The 22278-nt window shown below is 41.2% G+C and overlaps 1 protein-coding gene and 1 pseudogene across 1 annotated transcript; one reads left to right on the top strand and one right to left on the bottom strand.

Annotated features, from left to right (window-relative positions):
- Positions 1-1470: 1470 nt before the first annotated feature.
- Positions 1471-21591, top strand: LOC148517954 (carbonic anhydrase 15-like). Its single transcript, XM_088477950.1, has 8 exons — positions 1471-1538; positions 13420-13455; positions 14489-14659; positions 15054-15199; positions 18049-18141; positions 18225-18291; positions 20038-20204; positions 21057-21591. The coding sequence occupies exons 1-8, from the start codon at positions 1472-1474 to the stop codon at positions 21261-21263; spliced, it is 954 nt and encodes a 317-aa protein (XP_088334076.1). The 5' UTR covers position 1471; the 3' UTR covers positions 21264-21591.
- Positions 16977-17094, bottom strand: LOC148517955 (5S ribosomal RNA; annotated as a pseudogene).
- Positions 21592-22278: the final 687 nt, after the last annotated feature.

Here is a 22278-nt window from a genome sequence, read left to right on the forward strand (position 1 = left end):
TACAATTACTCATCTAACTGTGTGTTTAACTATTCCTGTGCACTAATATACAACAGCCATGTAGCATGGACATGGACCATTATAGCCATTTAATTTAGTTAATGTGTGCATAAGAGGCTGTGACCTGAAAGCATTAAATAGGAAAACATTGCTCTAGTTCTTAAAATCAGTTACCTGATTGAAGATTAGCTAATATAATGACCACCCTCTGGGTAAAATGGGTTAATGAGTTCTCTGTTGAAGGATTTATGAATAGCCTTTTATTTGAAGGATCTAGAACTTCACAGCACAGTGTACAAGGTTACCGTATACCCTTTATGTCTGTTTAGTAGGGATATCAACTGGTATTAGTTGTTCTATACAGGCATTATATTGCTAGTTATGCAACTGACACGTGTTTCTTTCTAAACAAACCAATGAAATATTTATCTCAAGAACCCCCTTCTTACCCAAGGATTGATCTTCCTCATCTATAGTTTACCTACATTTTATTAATTCTATTTTTGAGTTATATTATTAATTAATCAATTTCACAAATTCGTGGTTTCATTTACAGGTATGTTCCAAGATTATTTTATTCAATAATCCTATGTATGAACAAGTCCGCTCTTTAGGCATTACAACTTTTTCAGATATAGAAAACTACTGTCAATACTATCTTCATTTCTAGCTATGTGGCTGGTTAAGGCTACACTATGCAAACAGCATACTCTATGTACATATCTGTATATTAGTTGTGTGTGCTTTCAAATGTAATTGTCATTATACGTATCATTAGATACGTATAATAGTAACTACCATAATTTAGTCCATTGCATTTCTTCTTTTTGAAATTGGTTATAAGTTCCCTGTTGGAAGATTTATGAATTGCCTGTAGTTTGCGGTCACCTTCCTAAAATCTGGTTCCCTGAGCCAGCTGCCTCAGGTTGCTTTATTATAGGCAAACAAGTGATTATTGATAATAATGCTATTTTAGGGTGTTTTCTGTGTTAATCCATCAGTCATAATTCACACATAGCTAAGTACTATAATTTTTCCTTCAGAAGCTGTATGATTCCAGTGCTGCTACTTTCACTCTCTTCTCTATTACCATCACATGGTATACAAAATTTCAATAGTTTATTTTTTTTTAATATGGTAATTTTAACGGTTATAGACCAGGCCCTACAAGCCGCTTTACAGAACTGACCAGACTGAGAATTAATACCTGTTACTCATTGACATATTTAGCTTATTCTGTCAGTCTCTCTGTAGCAGGAAGAGATTTACCTCAGTATCCCAGGAGGAGTCATACAGAGTGTTCTGCCCACCACACAGGTGGGAAAGAGTTAATGAAAAACCTTTAGCCTGATCCTTATATATATATCAATGTGGAGCTGAATGGGTCTAAGGGCAATCCTGCTGGGTCTGTGAGAAGTGAGCGACCAGTAGTGGGACTCTGTGGTGTAGTCTTTCAGAGTACAGCTTCAACATGAATATATTCCAGCTCTGTGGGACTTTAATCACAGTTCCCTTAATTATACAGGTATCTGGAGGAGGTGAGGATATGCTACCACTGTTACGTTTCTATATTAGTGAATGTACAAACTGGGCACTGCCAGGTCCATCAATTTCAGGTGGTTTTTCTGTATATTTCCAAAGACGTTGTCATACGTCTAGAACATATATACCAATACAATGTTTATGCATAAGGAAAAAGTTTTCTGTTGCACTAAAACAGCTTTGTTTTATTAACTGCCATAAGAATTTTATTCTAGGTATTTTGTCTTCTAAGGTTCAGTGAAATTAGCAGCTATAATTAAAAGCACTAATAAGTGTAATAGTGACCCAACAACCCTCTCCCCCTTCCTGAAATGCAGAAATTGAGAGTTATTTAATTTGATTTAAAATTATTTGCAATGTATTCACAATACTAATTTATAACAAAAGTATTTATGGTAAATATGGTTGCCAGGCTAAATACATTTTCTGACCTTCAGTAACAATGAAATAAAGTTGTCATCCAACAGCAAGGTCAGTAGAAATCTAACAATGTGCTGATGCAATTACACAAAAGTACAGAAGTAACAAAAATGTATATATACACACTGTATAGAGTTGTTACTCCTCTACTTACCGTCCCTAATCTCTATATACCATACATAGCCTAGAAATGGGAGTCACTGTAATTAACAACAAAGTGCAAAAGTGGAAAAACCCATAGCAACTGATAACAGATTTGTTTTCATTGTTACATCTTTACTAGATTGATTAAGGCAATATATTTCTATAGGTTATTACACATTTTCAGTTGTTAGTTATTGTATAGCCTTATTATGAAAATGCTCAATACTAGGCAAACACAGAATTTTGGTGGTGTAGCTTCTAATATTAAATGTGCACTAGAAAGGGGGCTATCACAAGGCCAAACACAGAATATTTTGGGCATCATTCTTTCATTAATGTTATAGTTTGTTAAATACATATCAGTATAATAAAAAAATACAGTTTGAATGGACAGGATGTACATTAACATCTAAAGTAGTACTGGAGTTCTTAATTTAATTTTTTTTTTTAGTATTACCATTATTGATACAATAATGTTAATTATCAATACTAATATATTAGGAATTAGTATTTTAATATTTATTGGCTTGAGGCGATTTCATATTACATTACATTAATTACATTTAATTATTTAAATTACCGGTGTGTGTGTGTGTATATATATATATATATATATATATATATATATATATAATCAATGTGTTGTATCCGTGTATCTGCACCGTAATAATTTATAATTGCTATAAAATATATAATTTCTATGCGGAAAATCAAATTTATTTAATTTAGTTCAGTAATTACATGTGCTGTCTCTACCTTCTACTTTTTCCAAACAGACCACATCACCAGTAGTCACCAATTGCTGCTTTATTAATGGTGACTAATAATGCTTCTGGCTTACTTTAGCAAAACACACTTTCCTTACCAGCAGCAACAATTGTAATACACAACCTTCTGTATCATGTGTTCATCTCTTACTTCTCTTAAATTCAGAGTTGGACTGGCCCACAGGTGCACAGGGGAAATCCTCAGTGGGCCTCACCCCCTCCTCTAGGGGTCAGGAATTTGATGCAGCAGGTTCATGGATGAACTTGGGTGCTTGGTTTGTTTCTATGGAAACTACATTAGTCCTACTGCCATTCAAAGTGGGTGGTCCTAACACACCTCTGTCCCCTCCTTTACAAAGGGGCCCTGTTCTTTGCATGTCCTCTCTAATATTTGGCCAAGTACCTCTATTGTGCCTGGCCATATCCCCTCTGGTGGCTGGCCATACAAACCTTAAGCTTGGGCCCCTACCACTGCATTTCTTGGTGGGCCCTTCATGCTCCAGTCTGACACCGCTTAGATTATAAAATCATTTGGGCAGGGCCAACTTTACCCCTAATTTCATGTTATTGAATGTTGTTTGTATCCTGATTTCCTAAATGTAGATCTCTTATTAATATATTTTCATTTTATAAAAAGAGGAAGATAATAATACAAGTAGTAAACAATGGTGGATTTTACCTCCTTCTCCATCCCCCAATAAAATTCACCACCCACAAGGAATAATGAGCTCCCTGCTAATTGTAGCTGGACAAGCAGTTCCAGGGGGATGCAATTAACAAAGAGAGTGCTTCCAATGTGAAACCACTACCCTGCTGTAACTACAGCCCTATCTGGATTCTCGGGGCTGTAGTCGATGCAGTCCCTAGAAGCCAGGTCTGCTTATTATTTTGTTCACACATGCGGATCGCGATACTGCGCATGCGCACAAGCTTTGCATTTCAGAGCGGCAGAGAGACTAGACAGCAGACCCCCAGGGAATAGCAGGTAGGAGCCACCGCTGGTAATAAACATTTCACTGCAAGTTGAAAGTTGTTATTTTAAACTAATTCAGTTCTCAACAGCAAAGCATAGTATAACATAATATAGTATAACAAACAATTAAAATGCCATCTTTAACTGTATTTCTTAATTGTTAAATCTCTTATACACTCCTTTCTAGCCCCTCTAACTTAGCCTGCATTAGAGGAAATGACACATTACACAGGTATCAAAATAAACAGAACAAATAGGCAAACACATTTTGTGGGAGCATGCTAAAAGCTTGAATATAATGAGTATTACCATGGAAAAGTGTTTTACAAATTTTGCCTAATTTAGTTGTTATAGCCCAATGACTTCTTAAAATAAAGACAATGCTTAGATTTGTCTTGTAAATGAACATGCAGGTGTTTGACCCCCATATGTACCTATGGTAAGAAGGTGAACTGGTATTTTCAGTTTCTCCAGGAGCCTTGTTTTATTCTTTTGTAATGCGATGTGGTGCATTGTACACATATGGTATAAAAATATACAACGATATATAATGTCTAGTACGTTTGCCTATAGCTGTTACATGAAAACAAACTTTATATATACCAACTCGATGATGGAAGAAATCATCATCATCCAAAATCAAAGAAAACATACTAATATGTTAATAGAGTTTCTTTGCGAAGATAGGTCCAAATCTGCAATAAACCTATGCAACCAACAAGAATTAGCTCTGATCAAATGTCAGTATAGCTTTCCATGGGTCACTTCACTTATGCTGTTATGCATTTATTTTTGAAAAACTCTCTTCATAGAACAAAATAAAACAAACTAATATCAATTTGCATATGGAAAAATTAGTAGCTTATAACAATCAGACATCAACTTTTAACAATTCTGACTGATATCTGGTTGTTGTTGGTCACGCCACATGTTCTATTGTTACCTTTTATTACATTAGCATTACTGTTTCTCTGTATATACAGCCATGGCCAAAAGTTTTGAGAATGACACAAGTATTGTTTTTTACAAAGTTTGCTGCTTTAGTGTGTGAGGGTATGGGGCTTTGATATAAGTTTATTAAATGTTCTAGTGTATGTTCCTTTAAGAAAGAAATAAGAAACTGCTTAAGTCTGAAATTAAGAAAAACAAGAACACCTGATGTAGAGATAAGCAGGGGTGGAGACCTTAGACAGTCTGAGATGACTAAGCTAAAGAAGATGACCAGAAGTGATGTCCAGGCATGACTAAGCAAAATAAGATGACCAGAAGGCAGGCGAGAAGAACATTTCAAGAAGTTAGAACATGCATCATGATGCCCATATGTTTATCTTATCTCTATGTCCAGTTGGTGTTTTTGTGTACGCTAAAGCCACCATACCTTGTTTGAGTTTGGTATAAATAAAGGCACACTGAGATAGACCTTTAGAACAGTCTGCTCAGTGCTGCGTTGTACCCACAACGTTGTCTGAGTCTTGGGGGTCATTCAGACCCACTCGCGAGCGGCAGTACGCTCGCAAGTGGGTCGATGTTCCCCACTGGAGGGAGCTCCGTCGTGCGCATGTGCGAGACCCGGCGAGCGAAGGACTTTCCATCGCTCCGGGTCTCGCACCAAAGGGGGCGTGCTGTCGATGTTGATTGACAGCACGCCCCCTTTGGTGGGCATGCCGGGGGCGTGCCTGCCAGACGGAGGCGTTCCCATGGGAACGCCTACCGTCTGAAGCCGGCCCCACTGACATCACTAGTGATGTCAGTGGGAGTGATTTTGGCTCTGATAGAGCCAAAATCACTCCAGGGCTTGTGGTTGAGAAACCCGACCACAGGGTTTCACTCGCAAGTCTGATGGTCGCGATGGCCAAGACCATCGCAACCATCTTGTTGGACGCTCGTATATGCTGTGGGTGGTGACCCACAGCTATACGAGCGTCCAGGAGGACGCTCCATTTTAATGGAGGAGGGCCCTGATTCAGAGCGAGCGCTCTGGTCAGAGCGTCCGGCTCTGAATCAGGGCCCTTATTTGTTCTCCAACCGGTTGTCTGCTGCTATGCTAAGTGTTGTAAGCTTCTGCTGATCCTGAGCACATCGAAGGTAGAAGTCCTGTGGACTGCAGTTACCCTGACAAGTGTTTTAGACCTTTTTGTCAGATGTAACTATGGTATACTGAAATAAAATTACAAGCATTTCATAAATGTCAAAGGCTTTTATTGAAAATTACATAAAGTTTATGCAAAGAGTCAATATTTGGGATGCAGTCGGGAAGCCGACGGACAGAATCCCGACCGCCGGCTTCCCGACTGTCTAATCCCAGCAAGAGTTAAATGACAGGCATCGAGATCCCGACGCCTGTCATTAGACCTACACTGGGAGCCTGACACCTGGCTTACTGATCGAAGGTAAGCCGGGTGCGGACAGCTGCGGAGGGGGGAGGGTTAGGTTAGGGGCTCCTGGGGGGTCTTAGGGCTAGGCACCCCCCTGGGAGGTTAAGGTTCGGCTAGGGGACAGGGGGGTTAGGGTTAGGCACCCCCCCGGGAGGTTAGGGTTAGGCTAGGGGAAAGGGGAGGTTAGGGTTAGGCACCCCCCCCATGAGACTTAGGTTTAGGCAGCGGGTAAGGGGGGGTTAGGTTTAGGCACTTAGAGGAGGGTTAGGCACTGGGGGGAGGTTAGGTTTAGGCACCCCTAAAGGAGGGTTAGGGGGGGAGAGGGTTAGATGTACTTACCTTTTTTTAGCTGTCGGGATCTTCACCCCTGCCGGGCTTCCGATGACGGGATTTGTACCTTGCGGCTGGCGGTAAATCATACCGATAACCAATATTTGCAGTGTTGACCCTTCTTTTTCAAGACCTCTGCAAGTCGCCGTGGCGTGCTGTCAATCAACTTCGGGGCCACATACTGACTGATGGCCGCCCATTCTTGCCTAATCAATGCTTGGAGTTTATCAGAATTTGTGCGTATTTGTTTATCCACCCACCTCTTGAGGATTGACCACACGTTCTCAATGGGATTAAGGTCTTGGGAGTTTCCTGGTCATGGACCCAAAATTTCGATGTTTTGTTCCCCGAGTCACTTAGTTATCACTTTTGCCTTATGGCAAGGTGCTTCATTATGCTAGAAAAGGCATTGTTTGTCACCAAACTATTCTTAGATGGTTGGGAGAAGTTGCTCTTGGAGGATGTTTTGGTACCATTCTTTATTCATGGCTGTGTTCTTAGGCAAAATTGTAAGTGAGCCCACTCCCTTGGCTGAGAAGCAACCCCACACATGAATTGTCTCAGGATGCTTTATTATTGGCATGATGCAGGACTGATGGTAGCGCTCACCTTTCCTTCTCCGGACAAGCATTTTTCGAAATGCCCCAAACAATCTGAAAGGGGATTCATCAGAGAAAATAACTTTACCCTAGTCCTCAGCAGTCCAATCCCTGTACCTTTTGCAGAATATCAGTCTGTCTCTGATGTTTTTCCTTTTAGAGAAGTGGCTTCTTTGCTGCCCTTCTTGACACCAGACCATCCTCCAAAAGTCTTTGCCTCACTGTGCATGAAGATGCACTCACACATGCCTACTGCCTTTCATGAGCAAGCTCTGCACTGGTGGTGCCCCAATCCCGCAGCTGAATCAACTTTAGGAGACGGTCCTGGCACTTGCTGGATGTTCTTGGGCACCCTGAAGCCTTCTTCACAACTATTGAACCTCTCTCCTTGAAGTTCTTGATGATCCGATAAATGGTTGATTTAGGTGCAATATTACTAGCAGCAATATCCTTGCCTGTGAAGCCCTTTTTGTGCAAAGCAATGATGACTGCAAGTGTTTCCTTGCAGGTAACCAAGGGGAACAGAGGAAGAACAATGATCTCAAACTCCACCCTCCTTTTAAAGCTTCCAGTCTGTTATTCTAAGTCAAACAGCATGACAGAGTGATCTCCAGCCTTGTCCTCGTCAACACTCTCACCTGTGAGAATCACTGACATGATGTCAGCTGGTCCTTTTGTGGCAAGGCTGAAATGCAATGGAAATGTTGTTTTTGGGATTAAGGGGGTGATTCAGACCCGCTCGCTAAGCTACAATCGCACGCTATGGCTGATAGTCGCCCATCTGTGCATGCATCGCAGTGCGCGTGCATGAGCCAGCCACTGCAATTGGGAATCATGCACTCAGACTGAGCGCTACTTTGAGTGACAATGCCATTTGTGGTTAGTAACAGGGGAAGGTCCTGGAGAACGGGGGAGTGGGAATGCAGGCGTGTCTGAGTGTCAAAACAGTGTTCTTTGGGTGTGTATAATTAGCATGGAAGTGTCGTACATGTCACCTGGTTGTACTTCAGCCTGCAGTGAACACAGTGCTTGTGGCGGGGTAGGGTCTACCTCAAGGGCTGCGAGCAGCTCTGATGGCTCTCGATGTTACCGATTAATCATACACTTCCTGGAGATGATGTGTGCTTAGAAAGAAAAGTGGGAGTCATTGCACCGGCGTGCGATCACTCTGCAATGGCTAAGACATAGAGGGCGTTCTTTAGCCTGGCCGTGCGATCAAGGCATTTGCATATCCGCTTCCTAACAGCTGCAAGAGAGCGCAGCCTAGTGAGTGGGTCTGAATGAGCTCCTAAGTTCATTGTCATGGCAAAGAGGGACTTTGCAATTAATTGCAATTTATCTGATCTCTCTTTATGACATTCTGGAGTATATGCAAATTGCCATCATAAAAACTGAAGCAGCAGACTTTGTGAAAACTAATACTTGTGTCATTCTCAAAACTTTGGCAATTGCTATAGGTAGTGTAAAAGGGAACTGTCACATTGCTAAAGTAAACTGTTATCAAAAGACTCCAATATTACAATGGCCAAATTATGTTCAATCATCGTCATCATCATTTACAGATAAGGCACCATAAAACTCTGCAGCACGTGACAGCTGTATAATAAATTCATATAAATTCTACATAGAAATAGAACAAAAGTAGGCAAGGTTGACAGAGAAGGTGCAGACATCACATAAGAAGTATAGAGTGAGAGAGAGAGAGTGTGAATACAAAGCTGATACAATAGGATCTAATCGGATGGTTTGTTAGCTGGTAGGAACCAGAGCTTTTCAGTAAAATAGGCTATAGCAGAGGTTCCCAAATGCAGTCCTCAAGGCTCCCCAACAGTTCAGGCTTTAGAGACAGCCATGGCTGAGCACAGGTGACTTAATTAGTACCTCAGTCAATTTGATTTAACCACATGTGCTCAACCATGGATATCTGTAAAACCTGAACTGTTGGGGAGCCTTGAGGATCACGTTTGGGAACCTCTGGGCTATAGTAAAACATTTAACCATTAATACATTTGAACCCTTGGTACATGCTCAAAATGATCCAGAATTCAATCAGTGGTAAATGATTTAGGTGGTCCACAGTGAGCACAATTGTCCTGAAACAGTGGGATATTGTTTGAGTAATGAGGGAATCCCAACTGAAAAATGAAGGGCTGTAGATACTATACAGACAGACTGCTTTTCAATTGGCAATCCCAACTATTCAGCTGTAGTAGTGAAATGGTCCTTGGGACACAGCTGAGCATGCACCTTAATGGTGGCTCTCTGGTAAGTAGTATTCAACAGAGCTGGCAAATCACTGGCACTATGACTGCTCAGTGCTGAAGGAGAAACGTTGCTGTCTTCAAATGTACTGCACTGACGCTGCAGATCCATGCACAAACCTTAAAGTACAGGGGAAAAAACGCGGAGGGCTCTCCTGTATTTTAAGAATCAGCGCCAGGCTCTGTTGAGCCTGTCCTTGTTCTTATAATACAGGGGACTAAATGACAAAATTAGTAGGGGTCCCCTGTATTTTATGAACCAGCACAAGGCTTTGTTAAGCCGGTCCTGGTTGTGGAAATACACAGCACCAGACTCTTTCTAGCAGGGGTGTAATGCCACAGTCGTAGAACCCATTCACCAGTCCCCTGGCCAAAACATTACACCTGACCACTAGTCAGCCCAGGCCGGGGATCCCTGGGTTGGTAAGGAACCCTAAATAAAGGGGCTCCCCCTCTCCAGGGCACCCCAGGTCTGGGCTGATAGATCGGGGCTATCCCCGGCACCACTGACCGGTGGGTACCAGGTTGATAGTGTAAATGTATGGTTAAACAAGAGAATTATCAATATGGTCTTTTTCTGGAGAACTAAAGTTCCAAGCAAGCCTCCCCCACATGCTTGTACTTGAAGAATCACAAGTACCAGCATGCGGGGCTTTAAGGGCCCGCGTTCACCTACAAAAGAAATAGTAAAATAAAGACGACTCACATACCGTGAATGACATTTTTTTATTTGATTTAAATATACATGCACACTCACACTCATGGATTCTTATCTAGAATCCCTGTAGTCATTCACATCCACTTATCCAGTAGAATCCACGGCACCTGTAAAAATAAAAAAATCCATTATCACCTATTGCTAGTGTAGATCGCATCCTCTTAGTTCCAAATAGGCATCCAAGAGTTTAAAACCAAAAAAAACGGGCACACGAACCCAGGTCAGACACATACGCTTCCAAGGCGTGACTGACCGTGACCCGTGTAACTCCTGTCATTACAGGACCCACCAGTCATTCAGCGGGCACCTCTGAAGGATCTGCCTGCTGATTGGCTCGGAGTGATCAGTCTGTCACACTTTCCCCCATAGACTTCAATGGTGGGAAAGCGCCATTGAAGTCTATGGTGGGAAATGCTGTTATGATAACCGCAAGGTTAATTGAGGTGAACCTTGCAGTGCCTGTGATGCATAAATAGATGGAGACCAGACACTTTTGGCGTTTCTGGTGGTGTGAAGTGATAATAGACTGGTGAGGTGAAGCCTAAATAGAAGAAAGTTGCAGTAGTCAAGACAGGAGTTAATAAGGTAATGGAAAGGGTTTTGTAACTTTCATGTCATACACAATTAAAGACATATTAAAAGAGGCTAAATGTAAAATAATTTGCAATTAGAAAAAAAGATCCACCTTCACTTTTATTTCCACTATTGTCCATTATCAATAGTATTTGGCTCTCTGAGACAGTTTTGAAGTTTTCACTTTGGAGTGATCAATGACTGATGCGGTGTAATTGGGATATGGCAGCAGTTTCCCTATCTGACATACCATATTGACCACTAACGAGAGCAGTGTTTGGAAGACTAATGCGCATATGCGATGAGGAGCTTTCAAGCTTTAATTACTTAAAATCATATTCGCTGGTGTCTGAATCACTTTTAGATTCATTAGAAGAATGTGCACGTGGAGGTTGAAGAACAGATGAATACGGCGAAGGACCAGGAGCTAAATCACCAGTATGTGCTGCAGTTTTGAAGGACTTAGATCTCATCACTCCCAATGACACCTCATCAGTTATTGATTGCTCCAAAGTGAAAACCAAAACCGTCTCAGAGAGCCAATCAGACGGCAGCCCTTGCCCAGCAGCAGTCACTCACACAGCACAGAGACACACTTTCACACTGTCAGTGTCAGCTGTGTCTCTGCTCCTCACTGCCTGGCTGTAACACACTGGACTCACTTCAGTGGCCTCCCCACCAATACTGGGCGTGATGGACTCTGGAGCTGGACTGTATATGTAAATATAGTGTACCCTCCAGTCCCCACAGCACAGCAGCACTGCTAGCTACACTAAAGAGGACACGGTATTTATGTTGCATCAGGTCCCGCCCCTAGCCATGCCCCGATCCCATCACCTGCTAACTGCACTGGAGGGTTTTTTGCACTTGCCCAAATAATATAAATAGTTTTTACCTTTGAATACTTTTGATGTGATGGTTAGTTAACATTGCATCAAAAGTTTCAATGGTGGAAGTCCAGTCATCAATTGATAGTGGGCTTCCGATGTCCATCCTTACTCCCTAAATCCTAGAAAATAATAGTTTATAAGTCAGAATACCTGAAAATAGTGCCAGTCGATCTCAGGAGCACATGCGTCAAAGATGGCATTTCATGGAGAATTTCAAATTTTTTACCTTTTTGTTGGGGGGGTGCACAAACCCCCTCTTGAACATCTACCCCGAAGGTGTGTATCAAACTGAGTTCAACTGAAGTGTTTTCAGCAAAAAACTTAATTGCTAAAATATGTGCCCCAAAACCGTGCCTTCACTAGATTACAAAATATCCTAATTTGTGTCTAATTTCTAAAACTTCAAGCGTCCGCTGGGGATAGTAAAAATTATCTGACCAAGCTGAAATTTTGCACACAAGTTACTTTTATGGACCCACAACTTTTCTGCACTATTGGAATTTCGAACGCTTTGCCCAGTCTCTTGTCTCTCACAGACCTGCGGCATCTCACCCTGCATGTTCATCCACAGATTCACTGTCCTGTTGCTGACTTGTCTCAGTATTGGAGTGTAATGGCTCCACCTAATGGAAGTCTCCTATATTGCAATGTCCATTGGCTCATGTCAGAGCCAGGAGTATCACAGTTGTATACATTAAATGAGTCATTCAAAAGAATGCACTGTTCATTTCACTTGTATCATGTGTCACAGAAATGACATACTTAGAGGTGGTAAGAGTCCATTCAGCATCACTTTATACCTATCTGAGATATATTTAAGATAGGATGACATTATGATCTAAAGTTTGCTGAATAGGGGGTCCTCCACTTGCATTCCTAGCTCATGTGGATTGCTAAAGACCCTTCTGGAATTGGGTTTTGGTGGACACTGGTAGAATATCTATATAAAGGTTCAAGAATCTGTCGTTTTTTTGTTTTATAATTGTTTCGTTATTGAAGCATAACAAACATAATCGTAACTACAATAGTACAACAAGTGCACAGATACACTTGGGTTATACCATAACATTGACAAAAATATTAACATGTATAATCTACAAGTTTCATCATCAACATATTAATGCAAAATTATGCACAAAATAATGTAGATAGAAATAATGCGAGCATATACACATTGTTTGAGCCCGGGTTCTCAACATCGTCCTAAAACTTCTCAATAATTTTACCAAATATTTTAAAATACTATTGGAGGATCTCCTGCACATATATGTGTTTCATACCAGATTGTATTTCTAAAACACTTCCCCAATTGTTCTTTGAATGAATGTGACAATGTTTCAATGTAACTTTCCCAAGTGGCAAAAAAGAATTCTGTAAACTTTTCCTTTTGCAATAAGGCTTCCAACCACTCCATACGGAATATATGGAAAAGTTTCCCTGAAACATTGTTAATGTAGGTGCCGTAGTCTGTAGCCACACTTGTAAGATACATTTCTTTGCTATTGCTGATACAATAACTAACAACTTTTTACCTCCTCTTGGTACTTTGGTTTCTGCGGGTGTGATACCAAATATTGCCCACTCAGGTGTTAATGAATCTGTCGTTTATAACAAATGTCTCTCAGACATGTGAGCCACATTTTGCTCAGCAGTGGCAGCACTACAACGCACCACAAAGCCTTCTGTCGCATGTTCCAGCATATGTTTCCATTCTTGTCATGGAATTAAGTAGCTTTAAATGACAAATTAGTTTATGTTTTGCTCATTCTAATAATACAATGCTTTATACATTTAAGATTTAAAATATATTTGTCAATTTTTTAACAGGTCAATGGTGTTATACCTCCCAGAACCCAAAATGTGGTGAGTAATGTACTGACAAACATGGCTGACAGAAGAGTAACTTAATAACCCCAAACTTTTGGTGAATGGAAACCAGAATGGAATAATGTCGACTTTAACTGCTACCCCAAAGATGGCTTCCTATGGTGACTAATTCCTTTCTAGCTATTATGTCAGGAAACACCTGCCATAAGACACACCATGGATGCCTTCACTTAAGTGCCAATCCCAAGAACTATGTGCCATATATCAGCATGGTCATGTCAGGCTCAAGCCACTGGACCAAGATACATCTTATTTTTATTTGAGCACAGGAATCTTATTATCTATAAGCATATCTTCTACTAGTTCTATTTTCTAAGATCCTTGTCCTCTGCAAATTTAGGTATGGTGGACATATTGGGGGCATGACTTCTTTTGTCCTTCTCTTTAATTTTCAATTACTGGGTGATACACAATAGGTAGAGTTTTTACTGGTTAAATTAGGGAGAGTTTGAATTTAAACTAAGGCAGGGTATATCTAAGGCAGGGTACATCTAATGCTGACCATACACGCTACAATTATCAGGGCGATCCGCCTGATATCGGCGGATCGCCCCGATAATTGTAGCATGTGGGGGGCGACCGAGGGTTAAATATTGCTCGGTCGGGCATGCCGGATTGTCCAGCACTGTCGGCCGCATCAGGCAGTGTTGGCCCAGCCGCGGCCGACAGACAGACATTACCTGTGTTCCTTCCTACGGAAGGAACAGGGAAATGTCTCCTCCCCCGGGGGCGGAGCACAGATGTCGGGCTGATACACTGTGAGAAAAATCTCACAGTATATGCCAGCGACATCTGCGGCTGGTAGGCTGCCAGATAAAATGTCTGTCGGTCTGACAGACATTTTATCTGTCTGTGTATGCCCAGCATAAGGCAGGATACATCTAAGGCAGGATACATCTAAGGCAGGATACATCTAAGGCAGGATACATCTAAAAATAATAGTCTCTAACTGGCAATGGATAACTTCACATATCAATAATACATATCCTTTTTTCTTCATTGGGGTCAGGTCCTGAGCACTGGAAGGACATCAATCATAACTGTGGGGGTGAACATCAGTCACCTATTAACATTGAAAAAGCCAAAGTAAAGAAAGACAGCCACTTAAGCGACATCACTTTCCAGGGCTATGATCTCGCTCCTCCTGGCCGATGGAAGCTCATGAATGATGGACACTCAGGTGAAGCACTTTCTCTGAGATAATTTGCTATTGTTAATTCTACTCTTTGAGAAGTAGACAAGAAAAATTTAGGCCCAATTGTAAAAGGCTCCAATATGCTGGTACTGGAGCGATTCTAAAGATATAGTAATTAGTTTTAAGGCAAAAAATGACACTTTAAACCTATTGGCTATATAACGGTAATCATCCTGGTACCAGCAAATGAGAGCCTATTACATTTAGGCCTTAGTAGCAAGTCATTGCACAATAAGTCTTCAGCCAAATACATAGTAAGTGTAACCTATCCGCAAATTCTCTTTTCTTTCTTGTACTGACATCTTGCTTCAGTCATTCAGTAATAATGGTCTAAAATTATATGTGTACCGACTACCCTGCCTTGTCTATTACTCTGCAGTTTTGCTGAGTCTCTCAGGGGACATTAGTATCAGTGGAGCAGGACTCCCCAACACATACAAGGCTTTACAATTTCACTTTCACTGGGGAAGTCCCACTAAGGATGGATCAGAACATACAGTGGATGGGAAGCAGTTCTCACTTGAGGTACCTTTCTCTACCCTTGCTTCCCTTTCCATTCTGCTCAGTCATCTCATATTGGTAGCATAGTTTACCAGCAGTATGGTAATATATAGTGCTAATATAATTCATCACATAACATAGTTATCGATTTGATAGAACAGGAGTTTTATAATGTGTACCCTCATTGCTTAGCAAGTACCCCCCAAAGACAACATACTGTAAGTTAGGAATGTTGCACAATATCATATTGCAAAATAAATATCTGGCAGGAGATGGGGCATGTATTAAAAGAAACAATACACACATAAAATATATATCTGCAGATCGACTGATCTGCAGATGATGGTTATTCATACACACTGAGAAACCATCATCTGGCCGCAGGACCCGCTGGCCGGAGATCGCGTCGCGCCCCCCCCCCTCGTGGCCTCTGCAGCAAGTATACATCGTCGTTCACAGACATATCTTCTGTACACACTAGCCGATGCACCCACGATATATCAGCTGTTCAATTGAACAATTGAATATATCGGCCATTGCGTACCCAGCTTTACACATTATGGGGGGGATTTATTTATCAAAATCTTGTTGTGAGATAAAGTGGAGAAGTTGCTCATAGAACCCAATCAATTTTCTATCTGTCATTTTTCAAGCACAGCCTGTAAAATTACAGTTAGAAGCTAATTGTTTTGTTACTTTATCTCTTCCAAGATTTGATAAATCTCCCCTTTTCTATTATACTATAACTGCCATAGCCCTTACTGATATAAAATGGAGAAAAAGCAGAATGGTATGGGGTTTGGCCTCATATTTTGCAAAGGGCCATGATTACAAAATACGTGCCATGGGTGCAAAATTGCAATTCTGCTTGCTGTACCAGTAAAAATGGTAATCAGTGAGACTTTCCACCCATGCTGTGATCCTGCACAGGAGCTGAGTGATGAGATCACAGACCAATGTGGTCACATAAATGGGAGGGAGTCTGGCTAATTGGGGTTTGAAGACAACAACAGATAGTTACCAACTTGCCTGGTGAAGATCCTATCACTGTTTTGGAGCTAGACATAACATTGAAAAATGTGTCCACTATCACATGCAGGTTGCAGTGTAACCTTAGTGCCCAGCATTTGTGCTATTGTGCTGCATGTGGGGGAAGGGATGGCAAACAGGGAAACAATAGCAGAGCCAGGCTAGGTGAGACCTGCAGTATCTTAAAAAGGGACAGAGCAAGTTAGGAAACAGAACTGAGAAAAAAATAGCAATTTAGCTAAATCATCTATTTGTGAAGTATTTAAATCTCCATCTCATTTCTATATTTGTAGATATTAAACCTGTATCATCTGTATTTATGAGATATTTACAAAAAAGAAAGAGGATTCCGCACAGAACAATTTCAGCTCATAAATGTACCAACCATTTATTATTAGTGTACAAATTACATCATTAAATATTGTTGGTGGTGCTCCCAAAGCCCAATTGTATATGTATAAAAGCAGAGAGGAAAGTAGAGCTAGTCACTGGGGCACTCTTATGAATGGTTATGTATGTTTATAAAATATAACTCTTAATATTCGTCAATAAAATAATAAGGCACCGTACATCCTATCCACAATACACAGATGATATATAATAATCATCTGCTGTGATCATGATTGAGTAAAAAAGCGGCAAAATATTTAGTTAAATCTCCATGTCACTGGGTATATGATTGAAATATATCAATTGATGAACAAGTATAGTTAAACACATATTAGGTTTTGCTGCTCTACCTGTGCGTGTCTAATCCCAATCAGCCTCTTTTGACCTACAGCACCTGGTATTCCCAGGAGGTCTCCCATCCAAGTACTAGCCAGGCCTATCACTGGTTAGCTGCCAAGATCAGACGAGATTGGGCAATCATGTGATGTATGGCTGTAGGTATAATAACAATGGGTTGCAGCAGCACCTGGTCAGAGCAGTAACCATAAATGTAGGGCTATCACGATGGATAGTCCATTTATTGTATAAAATACAGTGTTCAAACAGTGTTGCATGAGCACACCTAATTTGTTACACGTACATTCATTAATTATGTTGTTAATTCAACGTGTAACACAAGGTGGGTAAGTAAATAATTGCCAGCCAAAAGCTATTCAGTTTAATTCATTATATTGTACAAATCAATACAATTGGTGTAGCGTGTAACACTATGTGGATAATAAATGGTTAACAACGAAAAGCCATTTGATTAGTCCAATAGTTTAGCTGTGGTGTAGCTGTATGTTAATTCTTCACCAAACATAGATTAGAACATAAATTGCGTGTTTCAAAATAGGCCCCTATATCACTATATTAAGTAGTTTGTTCAGTTCTTATAGTATTGCACATCAGATTCCCAAATCCCAAATGATACGTCATAACACAGACTTCCACAATCGATGGTCAAATAGTAAAGAGAATTAAAACCATAGGGTAGGTCGGGGAATGACCATCCATAACTGTCGACATGATAACTGCCGACAAATCACACCACACCCACTAGAAGCAAAACAATGTGTACACAAAGAGGGAACATCTGAGACGATAAAACTGACATGAAACACAGGATTTTATTTTAGAGTTTGCCAATATCAGCATGAATTGTGTTATCAGGCAGCTGACAACACAATTCATGCTGAATCACATCACACTGTTTCACAATGGCAGTAATCACAGCATTGTGTAGTGGCCCACTCATTTTGCTGTGACGCCCCCCGCTGAGCTGACCTGGCTGTCCCCTCCCAGAGGGGGCAGCCAGTAAGTTGACAAGTATGTCCACAACACTACCAATTAATGTAAGGTAATGGGTCTTGGTAAAAAGGGAGTCATTTTGGACACTGTTTCTCTGCCCTCAGCTGCATATTGTTCACATGAATGAAAAATACAACAGTATCGCTGAAGCCAAGAAGGACTCCCAAGGTTTGGCTGTACTAGGCATCCTGATCACGGTAAGATATATGTCCAATGTCTGTGTATAAAGATACTTGTTTGTTGTTTCTATGGATTGTGTATGACGCTGCTTTGTGTTTAGGTAGGAGACAATGATAACCCCAGTTATAGCACATTGGTTTCAGCAATGAAGAATGTGTCACTGGAAGGTCAGTATGTACAATAATGTAAAAAAAAAATTATTAATATAATATTTGCTGCACTTGATTGAGTTCATCAATTCTGTTTAGTAGCAATTTACAGCATTAGAACATTCACAATGTAAAAGTATAAAAACGTCTGTCTGTAACAATCTGTAACATGAGTCTATGGGGCCTATTCATTATTTTAGTTATTGGGGGGCCGGGCCAACTCGGTGTATAGGAATTCACAGGAGCATTCAACATAGCTACAGGGCAGAGACAGCTGATCCAAAATCAGCTGTCTCTGCGATCGCTGTCGCTGCTACTTCCGTAGCATAGAAACATAGCACTACTGGGTCAGATTCAGCAGTGCTAGTGCACCTCCGTGAACTGGGCTTCTTGCAGGCGCACAAAATCCCGGTGTCCGGCGGAATGAGCCAGACAGGGGCATAGGGATTGCAACCCAGGGATAACACCTGGGACTAGGGTGCGGGAGCAAACACCATCTGAAGGACCCCATATTATTAGTGTATGTGGACAGTGGGCCACATTGGGAGAGAAAGGTAAGCAGGGGATATCTGTGATATCTCCTGCGTTACCTTTATAATGAATGGCCCCGATACTTCATTTCTACAAAAGTAGGTGAAAATGTTAATGCAAAACTTTGCTTTTTCATAGAAATTTGTCATACTGTCTGGTTTGTAAAGGAGACCCATAAGGCAGTCAAAACAGATATCTGTTTAGTTATCACAGGGAAGCAGTCGGGAAGCCGATGGATGTAATCCCGACTGCTGGCTTCCCGACTGTCTAATCTCGGCAAGTGTCTAATGACAGGTGTCGAAATCCCGACGCCTGTCATTAGACCTACACCAGGAGCCGACACCCGGCTTACCGATCGAAGGAAAGCCGGGCGGCGGGCGCGAACAGCCGCGGGGGGGAGGGTTAGGTTAGGGGCTCCCGTGGGAGAATTATGGTTAGGCAACCTCCCCGGAAGGTTAGGGTTAGGCTAGGGGAAGGGGGGGGTTAGGGTTAGGCACCCCCGGGAGGAGGTTAGGGTTAGGCTAGGGGAAGGGGGGGGTTAGGGTTAGGCACCCCCGGGAGGAGGTTAGGGTTAGGCACCCCCCCCGGGAGACTTAGGGTTAGGCTGCGGGGAAGGAGGGGTTAGGTTTAGGCACTTAGAGGGGGGTTAGGGTTAGGCACTTGGGGGGGAGGTTACGGTTAGGCACCCCTAAAGGAGGGTTAGGGTTAGGGGGTAGAATTAGGTTAGATTATACTTACCTTTGGGCGTTCGGGATCTTCACCCCTGCCGGGCATCCGCTGTCGGCCGGCGGTAAATCATACTGAATCCTTATCACAGCACATCATTGCCCTCTGCACCATGCTCAGAAATAAGAAACAATGAGTGTGAGTTGTTAGGTAGCATCTAAAAAAATTGTATATTAGTTTCCCTGCTGAGCATTAAACATTATCTTGCTCTAATTAGCACCAAAAGGGTATATTTACTAAAGTACATGTTTTTAGTAGTGCAGATGTTACCCATAGCAACCAATTAGATTCTAGCTATTATCTTCTAGAAGGTGCTAGATACATTTTAACTAGAATCTGATTGGTTGCTATGGCCAAGATCTCCACTTCTAAAAACCTGCACTTTAGTAAATATACCCCTAAGAGTCAAACAGTCTGTCTGAAGATTTTGTTCCCTTAGTTCAATCTATAAACTAATTATATCACTTACTGTACATGTTTCTGTTGTTATCCCAATTTATTTTTCAGGAGATTACATAGAGCTGATGTCAGCATTTCCTTTGGAAACCCTCCTCCCACCCCATGACAAGTTGTCTCAGTATTATCGATACCAGGGCTCTCTCACAACCCCTGACTGCTCGGAGGCTGTGATCTGGACAGTGTTTGAGCAGCCAGTCACTATTAGTCATGCACAGGTAAAGGTGTTGCTCAGTAAGATCTACTTGTTGATGGAAAAAAATAAACTGATGCATCATTGTACCTTATAACCAATGCAAGAAAATAGCACTGGTGATGATCTTATTTGAATGTATATATTTCTTATGTCTTTTTTTTCCAAGTATATATCAGTTACATAATGAGGATAAGGTGCAATCAGGGAGATTGTTAGACTCTTCAGGAAGTCAGGGAGATCGCTACTATTTCAGGAAGTCTCCCTGACAATCAGGGAGAGTTGGCAAGTATGGGTAAAACCATTAGACAGAATGCAAGAAGCAATTTGTAAGTTGTATATTATTTATAACATTGAAAAAAGTAAAGTTGCCATATTCACGGAACAAATTACAATTATGATTCAATATATAAAAGTTTTTTCTTGTCCAGCTCTGTCATTTTATGTCTAAAGGGGTATATTCATATAGATTCACAACCTCAGTCTGAGGTTTTGGATGATCAGAAGGATAGTGCAGAGCACACCTACATAGCAAAGTATACCTTCCATACCCCCACCCCCATTCTCTCTTTAATGAAAAGTAGCTAATTAAGCCAATACAGTATGTACTCATGATATTCATTTAGGAAACCCAGTGTAATGTATATTTACTTCACTCGTGGGGGATTTTCTTTTATTGTGAAGTATAAAATTGTTTACAGTAAATCACCATTATATAATATAATTAGAATGTAATTGTGCTCACAGGAAGTTAGGTTACTTGCGTTTGTAGGATTTACTGCATACTCTGTTACAGTTCTAATTCAACAGTTGGTGATCTGCTTACATCAGCTACAAAAGTCCATCACAGATAATGCATATTTTATTGTCTTTGCAGCATCGAATCCTGACAGATACAGCTCATTTCACTGCTCAAGGAGAGGTTCTTCAAAAAATGACAGAAAATTTCCGACCACCTCAGTCTCTTAAGGGTCGCCAGGTGTTGGCTTCCAGAGATGCTACAGCTAGCTGCTCAACTGCTCTCTATGCCCCGATATTAACCTTGTGTCTATTTTGCTTAACAACTCAAATATTGATGGATTAAGAGGACTTGCTGCACCTGCTATCTTCGGGCTCTGGAATTTCTCAATTAGATTTATTGGACAAATGAACTGCATCAAGATATGACTCTACAGTAAAGGATCTGCATCAAGATATGACTCTACAGTAAAGGATCTGCATTAAGGTCTGACTCTACAGTAAAGGATCTGCATCAAGGTCTGACTCTACAGTAAAAGATCTGCACCAAGGTCTGACTCTACACTAAAGAATCTGCACCAAGATCTGACTCTACACTAAAGGATCTGCACCAAGGTCAGACTCTACAGTAAAGGATCTGCACCAAGGTCTGAATATACAGCAAAGCATCTGCACAAAGGGCTGAATCTACAGTAAAGGATCTGCACCAATGTCTGACTCTGCAGTAAAGCATCTGCACCAATGTCTGACTCTGCAGTAAAGCATCTGCACCAAGGTCTGACTCTACAGTAAAGGATCTGCACCAATGTCTGACTCTACAGTAAAGGATCTGCACCAAGGTCTGACTTTACAGTAAAGTATCTGCACCAAGGTCTGACTCCACAGTAAAGGATATGCACCAAGGTCTGACTCTACAGTAAAGGATCTGCACCAAGGTCTGACTGTACAGTAAAGGATCTGCACCAAGGTCTGACTCTACAGTAAAGTATCTGCACCAAGGTCTGACTCCACAGTAAAGGATATGCACCAAGGTCTGACTCTACAGTAAAGGATCTGCACCAAGGTCTGACTGTACAGTAAAGAATATGCACCAAGCTCTGACTCTATACTGAAGGATCGGCACCGGTTTGACTCTAAATTAAAGTATCTCTACCAAGGCCTGACTCAGTAAATGCACTGTCCTGGTTTGGCTGTAGTTTAATGATTATATAATAGAAACTAGTCCCTGATTAAGGTGTATTCAGGATATACATTTTTGTTACCCTTGAAGTTCTGTATTCAAGTACTGCTGTCTTGTCTAACAGTCCCAATTTTCATGTGACATTCATGTATTCAGTATTGGAAAAATGGGAGTATACCAT

The sequence above is a fragment of the Taudactylus pleione genome, unplaced genomic scaffold, assembly GCF_031769625.1.
Source record: "Taudactylus pleione unplaced genomic scaffold, aTauple2 ptg000205l, whole genome shotgun sequence".
Classification (NCBI taxonomy): domain Eukaryota; kingdom Metazoa; phylum Chordata; class Amphibia; order Anura; family Myobatrachidae; genus Taudactylus; species Taudactylus pleione.

Bases quoted from the DNA above. Each gene is read 5' to 3' on its own strand.
- LOC148517954 (XM_088477950.1), top strand. From the start codon at position 1,472: ATGAATATATTCCAGCTCTGTGGGACTTTAATCACAGTTCCCTTAATT. The intron at 14,660-15,053 runs GTGAAGCACTTT...ATTACTCTGCAG, and splicing joins CATGAATGATGGACACTCAG to TTTTGCTGAGTCTCTCAGGG. The intron at 18,292-20,037 runs GTCAGTATGTAC...TTTATTTTTCAG, and splicing joins GAAGAATGTGTCACTGGAAG to GAGATTACATAGAGCTGATG.